This window comes from Mustela nigripes, chromosome 17 (assembly GCF_022355385.1).
Source record: "Mustela nigripes isolate SB6536 chromosome 17, MUSNIG.SB6536, whole genome shotgun sequence".
NCBI lineage: Eukaryota > Metazoa > Chordata > Mammalia > Carnivora > Mustelidae > Mustela > Mustela nigripes.
Window position 1 is genome coordinate 19,402,201 of NC_081573.1, and position 12,989 is coordinate 19,415,189.

Here is a 12,989-nt window from a genome sequence, read left to right on the forward strand (position 1 = left end):
GGAATGCCTGGGTGGCTCAGTGGGTTAAAGCCTCTGCCTTCGGCTCAGGTCATGATCCCAGGGTCCTGGAATCAAGTCCCACATCAGGCTCTCTTCTCAGTAGGGAACCTGCTTCCCCCCCTCTCTCTGCCTGCCTCTCTGCCTACTTGTGATCTCTGTCTGTCAATTCTAAAAAAAAGTATGCTACAGGGGCACCTGATGGCTTAGTCAGTTAAGTGGCTGACTCTGGCCCAGGCCATGACTTCAGGGTTCGCAGATGGAGCCCTGCGTCAGATGCCCTGCTCAGCAGGGAGTCTGCTTCTCCCTCTGCCTCTGCCACACCTCACCCCCCCCAACCCTCCACATACGCTCATGTTCCCTCTCTCACTCTCACTCTCTCAAAAAAACAACAAGAAGAAACTATGCTACAGAATGAATGGAAATCAATATACATACCAGGTTTCTGTCGGCGTGGTTTTCTCTTTACTCGAGGTCCAACTCCTTGTCCTTCTTTCCAACCCATTTTTCTCAGCAATTCAAAACCTATAGATAATCTAGGATATCAAGGTACTGAATGTGAACTTCCTTTTATGATACTAGAGGACAGTAGGAAATAAGCGGCCTTTCAGTCCCTGTCTAGCTCACACCCTTGTGTCTGAGCCCTTTAACACAGCCCAACCCACCTCCACATCAGCCCCACAAGGCCGTGCTGTGCCAGCCACAGCTGACCAGATTTGGGTGCACACCCAACCTGGGGAAGCCCCCTCTGCTGGGCCTTTGGAATGGACACCTGGGGACTCTATATGGTCCTTGTCAAGTCTGTGGCCTGGGAAACCATGCATCTGAGGCAGACACATCAGGCCACACGCCTAAGAGCAGAATAAGGAGATACGCAAAAAGAGCAGGTAGGATGAGGCAGACAGGAGAGAGCCCTCGAGGCTTCTGAGAGAGAGGAAGGGAAGGCACCCCAGTTCCTAACAGCACACCAGCCTCCCTAAACCCCAGCAGCACAGCTACTCACTGGAGCTCTAGAACACACTACGTGCAATAAAAATGCAAAGATCCTCTTGGCAAAACCCCGTTAGGCACTCAAGCTAGGCTTCTCCCACTTGTAACCAAACTACTCCTAATTAGGATCATTATACATATGCCAAGATCAGAAAAGTTAGAATTAAATTCTTCTCACTTTGCTGGTGTTATGAGGTCATCAAGCAGAGTAGCTCCAGGAATGGGGGCAGTAGCAGCTGCTAACTGCCTGGCCTTTTCTCGTATTCTATCTTTGGTTTTGGAAGCAAAATCATCCGTGGTAACAATCGCTTTAGGTGCTATCCCAAATTCACTAAGATCCTTAAAAAAAAAAAAAAATTCAGACAATTACTTACATCATTTGGTAAGTGATTAACCGTAATACATTAGATGCCTTTATTTCTTAAAAGAAAAAAAAATATTAAAACTACACAACTGATGGGTCACCTGGCTGGCTCAGTCAGAAAAGCACAGGACTCTTGATCTCAGGGTCGTGAGTTCGAGCCCCATGTTGGGTGTAGAGATTACATAAATGAGTAAATAAAAACTTCAACAAATAAACACACAAACAGAAACTGCACAGCTGCATTGACGATCAGTGGAGCAGCTGACTTTACATCTGCTTTGGCAACCTTGCCTAAGCTAAGGACAGTGGCAGAGGACAGGGCATGACAATGGTCACTCAGTGAGCCCACAAGAGGCACAGCCAAGCTAGGAAGACAGGAAGTAATTAAAATACACTAATTACTTTTACAGTAAGTAAGTGTGTTCCTCTTGGACAATATTTCAAAGATCAGAGTGCAGAGGGCAAATAGAGCCACAGCCAGCAAGCATTCCTCAGCACACCTACATGCTACTTTGAAGTGTTTTTGCATTTTCCTGTTGGCTGCCTTTCCACTAGTCTATGCCTCTCCTGCATTCCTCACAGAGCTCTGAAGTGTGCAGGTGCCTGCCTTCCTCTCTGCCACCATGCACTCCCCGAGTGGTGTGCCGGTACTTGTGCTGGGACCAGAGGAAGGCTAGCCAGTGGGGGGTTCATATCTTTTCTAAGCCTGTCTTTGGAGCCCAATTCCTTTGCCAAGGACTGCTTTAAGAATGAGCAGGTAAGGGGCGCCTGGGTGGCTCAGTGGGTTGAGCCTCTGCCTTCAGCTCAGATCATGATCTCAGGGTCCTGGGATTGAGTCCCGCATCGGGCTCTCTGCTTGGCAGGGAGCCTGCTTCCTCCTCTCTCTGCCTGCCTCTCTGCCTACTTGTGATCTCTGTCTGTCAAATAAATTAAAAATTTAAAAAATATTAAAAAAAAAAAAAAGAAGAATGAGCAGGTAAACCTGCCCGGGGCACCTGGCGGGGGGGCTCAGTTGGCATCTGACTCTTGGTTTGGGCTCAGGTCATGATCTCAGGGTCAGGAGATGGAGCCCCACATTGGGCTCTCACTCAGCGGGGAGTCTGCTCAAGATTTCCTCTCTTCCTCTCTTCCCTCCTCGACCCTGTGTGCTCTCTCACCTTCTCTAAAAATAAATAAATAAATCTTTAAAAAAAACAAAACAGAACAGAACCACAATCTGCCCAAGCAGACAGGAGGGAAAATCCACGGCAAGACTCATGTGAATGGTTTCCTTGCTCTCAAGAAAAGATAACCAAGGAAAACGTCCTCCTTCCAGTGGATATTGGCATCCTGGATGTGCCATCTGGAACTCTTGCTGCCACGGTGGCACCACAGGGAGGGCTAGTATGAGGACAAGCTGACTTGCAGAATATGGCTGAGAAGAGAGGACCTGGGAGCTCACTGACATCTAGACGTCTTGTTGCATGAGTCATGCTTCCTTATAGATTATGCTAGTCAAATAGGAAGGGGACCTCGGCTTGCCTCTTACCTGCAGCCTAAAGTATGTTAATAGTGTTTGATCTAATCTTTATCACAAATGAATCCACAACTAGGTTTTAAGGCAACAGAGGTTTAATTTTAAAACAAACTGGAACCCATCCCACAGGCCGGTAGGACACCTCCCCCTCACCAGCCCCAATTTACCCCTAAGAAGGTGGCAGTCATCATTGCTTTAATGATGGGCCCAGATGCATGTGGCTCCTTTCGCTCCTTGCTGGTCTAGTGGCTCCTGGTTCTTTCAACTGCAACATGCCCAGAAGCTGCGTGGGTGCTGCACTGAGGGGGCTATTGGGGCCTTTTCAAGGAAGTTAGCCTATAAACGACTTTCCTCTCCACTCTTTTTTTTTTTTTAACAGATTTATTTGTTTATTTATTTATTTATTTATTTGACAGACAGAGATCACAAGTAGTCAGAGAGGCAGGCAGAGAGAGAGAGGGGAAGCAGGTTCCCTGCTGAGCAGAGATTCCTGACGTAGGGCTTGATCCCAGGACCCCGAGATCATGACCTGAGCCAAAGGCAGAGGTTCAATCCACTGAGCCACCCAGATGCCCCCCTCTCCACTCTTAACTTTAGAAACTGGCCCCAGCGGGGGTGCCTGGGTGGCTCAGTGGGTTAAAGCCTCTGCCTTCGGCTCGGGTCGTGATCCCAGGGTCCTGGGATCGAGCCCTGCATCAGGCTGTCTGCTCCGCGGGGAGCCTGCTTCCTCCTCTCTCTCTCTGCCTGCCTCTCTGCCTACTTGTGATCTCTGTCTGACAAATAAAATCTTTAAAAAAAAAAAAAAAGAAACTGGCCCCAGCGTAAGATGTTCTCCCAGTGAACACAAATCCATTGATGTACAGAGCACACTAGTCCAAATACGTAAAAAATAAAGCCTCGGGGCGCCTGGGTGGCTCAGTTGGTTGAGCAACTGCCTTCAGCTCAGGTCACGGTCCTGGAGTCCCGGGCTCCCAACTCCGTGGGGAGTCTGCTTCTCCCTCTGACCTTCTCGCCTCTCATGTTCTCTCTCATTGTCTCTCTCTCAAATAAATAGATAAAATCTTTAAAAAAAAAAAAAGAAAGAAAGAAAGAAAGCCTCGCAAACAAAGAAGGCATTACATTATCCACTGAACGTTCTGGGGAAAGCATAGGTGCTACAACAGGCAAATGTACACATCCCACTGGCTAAGTGGTCATGAAAGTTCTGCATACCCACCTCTTCATCCATAAAATCTTCTGGACCAAGAACAGCTTTGTCTGCCCTGTTCTGTCGTGAAGACACGAAAGAAGAGGGTGTCCATCCTTGGAAGAAAAGCATTTAGAATATTACAATTTTGGTTTATAACTAAATTATTCAATAACACTGCAGTTACGGGCTGGAGACCCCCTGACCTATAAACTCTTAGCTCCTTCCCATCTCCCTGCTCCTACGGACATAATTACATAATAATCAAATTATTACAGTGAATGTGGCAATCTTTTTACAAGTAGATGTGAGTAAAAAGGTGCAAGGTCACCTTAAAAGGCAGGACTACTCGGAGACCAGCATGATAGCAACAGATACCAACTTATTTAGCATATTGCCAAAATACTATGTCAGGGTACCTGAGTCAGCAATGAAAGGGTAGCTAGAACCAGAGTCAGAGAAGCAACACAGGGACTCAACCTGGCTAGTCTAAGGGCAGCTGTGCCCACCCAAGGCCCCCAGTTCAGTCCCAGTCCCGAGTCCTGTAACACCACTCCTGCTCCCTGTCCACAGTCACCAAGCATGTGCCATGCTTACACAATGAGAACGGTCTGGAGGACAAAGGTGTCTGGATTCTTTTCGTTTTCTCTACAACTGACACACCTCCTCTCTAATTTCCTATTAGAGTCTTATGGACCTAAGGAGTATGGGGCAGACCCCCTGTTGGTCAGTGGGTAGAGCAGGTTTCTGGGCAGGCATGGGAGACACCCCCAGCTACCCAGGAATGGGGATCAGCTTTCCCAGGCTACTGCCTTCCTCCAATTTGGAGTTCTGTAGTCTCTGCCTGATTTCTTCACAGTCCTCAGGGTAGAGATACTGCAGAGTATTAACCTATTACAGTCTACCCAACGATCACTTGAGCTGGTCTTACTACAGCGGACAGCACGGCTATAACTGCAACAGTCAGCAGTGTATCTGAGTCCTTCTTCCTTCACAAACCCTACCGCCATTTTTTACATTTTAATGTTAAAAATAAGTACGCTAATTTAATAGTTCCTTAGTCACTTACCTTGGCCCTTCCTAACAGTAAGACTGACTATTCCATAGCTTTTCTAGCATTTCTGGAGTAGACTGGTCAAATACCTTGATCATTTGCTCACTGAACTTCTCTTTCTGGATGCTGAACTTGAAACCACCTTATCGACCCCAACTATTTTCCTCACGTGGCTTGTTCTTGCTTTCCTACACTGCTTTTTTCATCTTTATTGTACTGTTGTTCTATACAAGTTATTGTACATATCTATAAAAGAACTGCTCTATCTTCTTCTTAACAACTGCTACAGGAATTACTCGGTTCATCCAACCCTTGTATTGGACATAAAAAAGCCATTTTCTTCCAGTTCCTATATGAGAACATTTTTTTAAAAACACGCATTACTTTAAACAAGGCAGAGCTTATTAACTACTGCGTAATGTGAAAATTGTAACTGATTTTTTCTTCAGGTGGAGAGCAGGCGCTGACAAGTGCTGCTGTGGTCCCCAGGGTTAGGAGGGAGCATCTCTGACCCTCAGTGGCCTCATCCACACAGCAACTCTGACATCTGTCCTCCTCAGTCACTGAGTCATGTGAGATGAAGGTTACCTAAGTGAATGTATGTGAAAGCAACTTCGTGTGTTGCCGGCAGGATGGGACAGACAATGGAAGTCATGATCATCACTTAAACATCTGGTTAGAATGCAGCTTTTTTCTTTTCTTTAAGTGAAGGAAAACTTTCCCTCTTGGATTATAATGAACGACACACCAGTGGACTCTTGCATACATGCCAAAGGCTGAAAGAACACAAAAATCTATGGTGTGTGTATATTAAAGTGTTTAAGGAAGGTTTTTTTGTTTGTTAGTTTTTGTTTTTAAAGGGAGAGGTGGAAGAGGGGGAGAAAATTATGCTATTTCAGTCATTTGCTTCAGCAATTTTAGAGCTCCAAGCAGGAAAATCATACCTTCCTTTGAGCCAACAGTGTTGAAGTACCCAGCAGAGAAACCTCCGCTAAACGCTCCATGAAATCGTTTATATCTTCCTTTTTCATCTCTGACAGTCTGATCCTGAAGAGGAATTGGTTTCTTTGGTCTTTCACCTGAAAAAAATATTTCGGGTGAGAGAGAAGGGGATGGCGGATTAGAAAAACTTCAGACAAAATGTCGTTTCTTAAACATAATGACCTGTTCACTTCTTGTAATTTCAAATATAACAATTTTTTTAAAAGAGTTATTTATTTATTTAAGAGAGAATGGTGGGGAGGGACAGTAGGAGAGGGAGAGAGAATCTGAACCTGACCCCACACTGAGCACAGCCCCCAATGCAGGGCTGGATCCCACCACCCTGAGATCACAACCTGAGCTGAAAGCAAGAGTGCTCAACCAACTGAGCTATCCGGGCGCCCCCCAAGTATAATAATTTTAACTAAGTTTTTTATTCCTAGACTTTACCTGCTTATATAGTTTAGGAAGTAACACATGGTATCAAGCTTCTTCGGAGTTCTAAGGCAAATACAGATATTTCTTATCTGCATCAGATAAACATTTTAGCAAGAACGGCCTGATTCCCACAAAATTCCAACATGTAAACTGAATTACATGCTGGTTGATGGGGAGGTTCCAACAGATGGAGGTAAACTCCACAGGCAGTGCTGGAGACAAGTCACTGGGCTGACACTTGGCACACAGAGCTTTGGGACAGAAGGAACCCTTCTGTATCTCTTCTAGAACTTCACAGCATCCCGAGTCCAGATTTTTTCCTTTGATATTGCCTGTTCTCCCCAAACCTTAAGAGTTTCCTTATTTCTGGCAATCTCCTGATTCCATAGTTACTACTCTTTAGACTTAATCCTTTCCTGCTCTCCTGAACAGGGATGGGTTGCTACAACACACAAGCAGAAAGGAACTCAGTAAAGTCTAAAAGTTCCTTAAGTTTAAACTTTTAGGCCCTATGACACACATTACGGCCTCATTTTATCAACTGCAATTCTGAATTCTGAATCTATTTAAAATAAAAAGTAACCATCAAGTTACTTTCAAACATTCAGCACAGGGGCACCTGGGTGGCTCAGTGGGTTAAAGCCTCTGCCTTCGGCTCAGGTCATGATCTCAGGGTCCTGGGAGCCCCACATCAGGCTCTCTGCTCAGCGGGGAGCCTGCTTCCTCCTCTCTCTCTCCCTCTCTGCCTGGATCTCTGCCTACTTGTGATCTCTGTCTGCCAAATAAATAAATAAAATCTTAAAAAAAAAAAAAAAAACATTCAGCACAGAAAGCAAGTAAGAGAGCAGTTAAAGGCGGGGAGTTGAGAGCAACAGCGCTCTCACCCGACCTTCCCAGCACCAGGACTTCCATCATCTTGACTTCTCTTTGCCCCCTGACATGAATAGTAATAGCTATTTCATAGAGTTGTTATGCAAATGGAGTAGGATAATGCCTATAAACTGCTTAGCAAGAAGAGATACACAATAAACACTTTTAAAATACTAGCTGCCATTATTATTATTATTACTATTATTATGATGATGATATGCAGTAGGAAAGCCCATGTGTACCTGTTATTTCAATAATTAAGCCAGTTACTCCTTCTGGAAGGTGGAACAAAAAGTAGAGGAACTTATAGCCTTACAGTCCTAAATTCTTCCTAGTAACTTTTGAGGTCTTTAAGTCATTTCTGGAGTAATAACCCATAGCAGGGCAGTCAAAAGCTCAGGTTCTGAAGACCAGGAGATCTGGATTCAAATCCCCCTCTCTTATTACTGCCAGCTTGGTGAACTTGGGCAAGTAACTCGAGCTCTTTAAACCTCACCCTCCACAACTGTAAAAGTAGGGAAGGGGGCAGGGGGTGGGGGATGAGGTAGCTGAGTGATGGGTACTGAGGAGGGCAAGTGCTATCTATCATGAGCACTGGGTTACATGCAACTAATGAATCACTGACCACGTCAACAAAAACTAATGATGTACTCTACAGTGGTTAACTGAACATAATAAAAAATAAATAAATAAGAAATAGAAGTAGGGTGAAAAACAGAACCTACCTGGTCTGCTGGCGCACATGCAGAGGCCTGAGCACAATGTCTAGTCATAGCGAAGCTCGGTCAATATCAGCTACAATTTCATTTCACTCTAAAGAGCTAAATTACAACTTGGGCCCCCTAATCCAAGATTGTCACTGTTGCTTAGAAATGCATTTCACACGATCCACTACCACGCCTGCCCCTGGCATGATTCCTGGCTAAGGCAAGGTTTCTCAACTTCAGTGCTATCGGCAGTCAGCACTGGCTGATTCTTTGTGGTAGGACAGTCCTGTGCACCGTGGGATGGTCAGCAGCATCCCTGACTTGGAACACCAGACCCCAGCCAGGAAGCGTGGCTCCCCCCGCCCGGCTTGACAACAAAAATGTCTTCAGGCTTTGCCAAATGTCCTCCGAGAGGCAAAATCAGCCCCGACTGAGAACCACTGGGCAGGGCCTGCCAATGAGAGGTGCTATTCTTACTCAGTTCTCAAGGTGCTCTTAATCAGGAGGGGGGATAAGATCTGCAGACAACTAGGTGGAACCTATGGCAGCAGATCCTGAGGGCCGACCAGCATGGCAGGCAGGAGCCCCACAGGGAGACGCCACCTCTAATCACATCAGGAAAGAACTCTGGGGAGGAGGTGACATTTTAGCCAGGCCCTCTTATAATTACTGCTACTAATAACAACTAATCCCTTCTTTTCACACATATTATCTCACTCATCGTACCCGATAAGGGTGCTCTGATTCAGTAACTGCCCCCATGTCCATAGCTAATAAGCACAAAGTTGCAATCAGATCTCAATTCTGCTTCCAAGCCAGGGACATCACCTGGACTATCTTTCACCATGGAAGCAGCCCTGTACTAGGCTCTGGGTGTGGAAAACCAACCACAACTCTGTCCCTGTTTTCAGGGCCCTCAGAGCCCAGCAGAGGAGACCTGAATATACAGGAACTCTTCCCATGATGTTCAAGAACCACTTCATAGTCTCCCTCCTGAGCAGGATCTGATAACTACTGATAGAGACACAATTCCCAATAGAAGCATTAACTCCATCAGTAAACAGGAAGTCTACAAAGATAACATCAGATGTTTTGAAAAAGTCGTCCAGTCTGACTGGAAGGCAAGCAAGGAGCAGAAGATGGAACTAGAAGGGCAGATAGTGCAGAAGGCCTCAAACTCAGTGCTTCAGGGTCTGTGGTATGTCCTGGCAGTGGGGGGGAAACCACAGATAGTCTTAAGTGGGAGAGCCATAACGTCAAGGAGGAAAATTGTCCTTAAGTTAATCTGAGTACAGGATGAACCAGAGATGAGGAGAACTCCAGAGGCAACTAATGAGGTATCTAATGAGAGAGGTAAGTACTGGTGCCCTCTTCCCTCCAGGCCAGAGAGCCTATGTGTCTATGGGTCTGTGTGTGACAGACGGTTTGGCCGCTGTCTCTTAACCAGTAAAACTTCCTCTCAGTAGCAGCAACTTTAATTAAGTAGTAGAGTCCCTCCTCTACCAATGTTTATCTAACCTATCACTAAAACTTCAAAGCAGAAGGAAAAGTGATTATTGGTCTAGTATGTTATACCATAAAATGCACTCAGAGTGCATTTACACATCAAAGTGCATAGGAAACAATGACTCAATCTTCAAAACTACCAATGCTGGGAAGTTAAAGAATGATCTTAGGCTGGGGGCATAAAGGGTCTACAAATCCAATGCCCCTTCCTTCCATTTCAAAAGCGTGGTTAGGTCATTAGACTTCATTTCAGATTCTGTGTATCATCAAATAGGAAGAATTAGAAGAATGTAGGTCAAATAGTTGATGGCTTACAATATGTCACTCACAAGGAAACAAGTGTGAACCAGAAATACAGAAATGTATTAACAGCTGCCCAGCCTGGCTGTAATAACCTTCACCCATGCATGTTTAACTCTTGCCCTCTTTCTGAATAGCGAGATCTACCAGTTTTCAAGGAATCCCATCCTGCTGTCTCAGGGTTCTCTGCCAGCTTGTGTAGGCTATTTACTGTCTATATCATATAAGGTAGCACTTACAAAACTCCTACTTTTGTTTCAACTAGATTTAAAACTTCCAATACAGGATCTCTGTCAACAAATTCTTTGAGAGCATGAGGTGATGTGTTTGCCAGTAAAGTTAATGTAATGCCTGTGTTAAAAACTACAGTCTAGGGCACCTGCGTGGCTCAGTCAGGTAAATAACTGGCTTCAGGTCGGGTCATGATCCCAGGGTCCTAGAATCAAGCCCCGCATTGGGCTCCCTGCTCAATGGGGAGTCTGCCCTCCCTCTCCCTCTGCCTGAGGCTCCCCCCTGCTTGTGCTCTCTCTCTGTCAAATAAAATCTTTAAAAAATAATAAAAATTAAAAATAAAGAAGTACAGTCTAGAATGAAGGACATACCAATGGTAGCCCTGCTCCACCCACACTCTGGTCCCATACTTAGAGAAAAGCTCTGACAAATTGGTGTTTCCAGGGCTTTAAACTGAATATATTGGGGTTCGGGGGTGGCTCAGTCATTAAGTCTCTGCATTTGGCTCAGGTCATGATCCCAGGGTCCTGAGCTTGAGCCCCACATTGGGCACCCTACTCAGTGTACCTGTCAAAAAAAATAAATAAAAACTTAAAAAAAAATAAACTGAATATATTAAAGGGTGTTGAGTGCAGTACAGAGATGTCTTAGAGGAAATCCAAGAGCTGTCTTCAAACACTTAAGAAGCTTTCAGAAGACTAGTGTCCCTCTGTCTTTTGTAAGCAGAGAGTAGAAGTAGGGTTAGCGTCCAGTAAAATTTTCTAATGATTGGAACTGCTTGTAGGAAACAAAAGGGTAATCAGTGGAAAGTACAGAAGTACAACTAACCTGGTAAAATGTAATCAGGGTGGAGAATAAGATCCCACCAACAGAAGGCTTGCAAGTAACTCCTAGCCAACATGCTTCCTTGGTCCTTCCCACAGGACTAGAACTGCCATCAGTCCTTACTGGGCACTCATTGCTGAACAAATCGAGTCATTAATGGATCAGCCCAGAAACATGGGAGAGAACCTTATCTCACCTTTCCCTCACCTCTATATTTCAGCAGCAAGTCTGGTCTGCTCTGCCTTCAACCTACACCTCTACCCAGACCATTACTTATCCCCTCCACTGCTAACACCCCAGTCCAAGCCATCATCATCTCAAGACCTCTTTTTCTTTCTGCTAATCTCCCTCAATCAGTTTTGCCCACCACTCCCCAGCCCACCTATTCTCAAAATCGAGGGCTAAATGATCTTAAAAATATACATTTCTCCCTTGTGTAAAACCCCGCAATGACTCTTCAACACTCAGTATAAAACCCAAACATCATACTAAGTAGATGCAGCCCCTGCCTCCCCCTCTGACATCATCTCTACCAGTCTCCCACTGGTGTCGTCGGCTCCACCCACACCAGTCCTGCCTGTCCCTCAATTTTTCAAACTGGCTCCGACTTCAGAAATTTTGCACCCGCTGCTCTCTTTGATTGAAATGTTCTTCTACCCAAATCTTCATATGGTTGGTTCCTTCCTCTGTTTCAAGTCTGAGCTCAAACGTCCTCTCCTAGGGAAGACAATGCCCGACCACCCACCCCGGTTCTCACACGAGCCCGTTTCGTCATCTTTCTGTTTCCCACCCCTCAGAGTCTCTTATCCATCCCTCCAGAACGTGAGCACCCCAAAGCACACCGCACGTCTCTCTCGTCTCTGTTCCCAACACCAGTAGCGAGAGAGCCTTGCCCACGGGGCCACCCGAGGCCCGGCACAGGGTTGAGCGGTTTTGCCCGGAATTCTGGACCTGTTTCTCACAGACCCCAGCGACCAATCTGGCTCGCACCTTCTTCCAGCGGCTCCAGGCCGGTCCCATAGCTGACTAAGTCCTCATCGCTGTCACTGTCCAGCGCCGCCATGCTGCTCCCTTCCGGGCCCCGCCCCCTCGCTACGGATGCCTCGAAGGACCTAAAACCTTCAGCCCTTTCTCCGCGAACCTAAACGAAGCTGTGAGTGCAGGTGCAGGAACGTGTCCGCAGATCTGCCTCTCGCCCCGCGCTTGGTAGTTCTTCACCCCGTCTTAACCAGAGCCGGACGCCGCAGGAGTTGCCTCGCGGACTCTGGCAGCCACGACATCCCATCCTAGCTCCGCATTGAGCCGGTCAGGAGGAGGCGCTTGGGAGAAGCTGGAAGCCCCCCAGAAGTCCCGCCGCGGGGCTGGTGCCGGGTGTTGTATGCCCGCCCCCACCCGCTGGCCCCCGACCCCCCTCCCCCACTCCCTGCTCGCAACCTCGGGTCCCACCTTCACTCCCACCCCCACCCCGCCACCTGCTGGGAAAGTGCCAGTTCTTCCTGATACGCACACGCTCTTTGTGTATATCACTCTTAGGTTTGCATAGGTGGAGTCCCCTTCCAAACCTCCGGAAGGATACCCAAACTCTGGAACTCCGATGTCCGTGGTTAAGGGAACTCGGGAGAAAGAGAGAAAGAGAGAGTGTGTGTGAGAGAGGAAGGAGGAAGAGAAGGAAAAAGGAAAAGAAAAAAGGGAAGAATATTAAAAAGAGAAAGAAGACGAGAAAAGGGAAACAAAAAGCCAACAGACCTGTAAAAGGCTGCTGTGAGAGGCAGTGGGGACCCTCAGGACGTCCCTATGGAACCTAAAGAAAGAGCCATCTCTCAAATGGGGTGCTGTCATCCCAAACCCCCAAACTCCTTTTTACAGGGGGGAAAGAGGAAACTCAACTAGTAAGGGGTGAGATTGAGAGATGAAAACCAGATCTGGAAGCCCAGGTTTTCAAAATGAGGGTCAGGAGCTGGCATGAGTCAGAAACACCAGGGTGTTGTTAAAATTCCCTTTATCCATCCCCCAGGGCTTCCAAA

General features: G+C 46.5%; 1 protein-coding gene across 2 annotated transcripts in view; it reads right to left on the minus strand.

Annotated features, from left to right (window-relative positions):
- GPATCH1 (G-patch domain containing 1) overlaps positions 1-12,275 on the minus strand; it is a 43,793-nt gene extending 31,518 nt beyond the window's left edge. The window contains exons 1-5 of one of the 2 annotated variants that reach the window (XM_059382050.1): positions 11,956-12,275; positions 6,052-6,186; positions 4,084-4,169; positions 1,166-1,326; positions 436-533 (exon numbers count right to left, since the gene is read on the minus strand). In XM_059382050.1, coding sequence (XP_059238033.1) covers positions 436-533; positions 1,166-1,326; positions 4,084-4,169; positions 6,052-6,186; positions 11,956-12,028 — 553 coding nt within the window. In that variant the 5' untranslated portion in view covers positions 12,029-12,275. The remainder of the gene's footprint in view (positions 1-435; positions 534-1,165; positions 1,327-4,083; positions 4,170-6,051; positions 6,187-11,955) is intronic. The other variant, XM_059382051.1, reaches the window with a different exon arrangement.
- Positions 12,276-12,989: the final 714 nt, after the last annotated feature.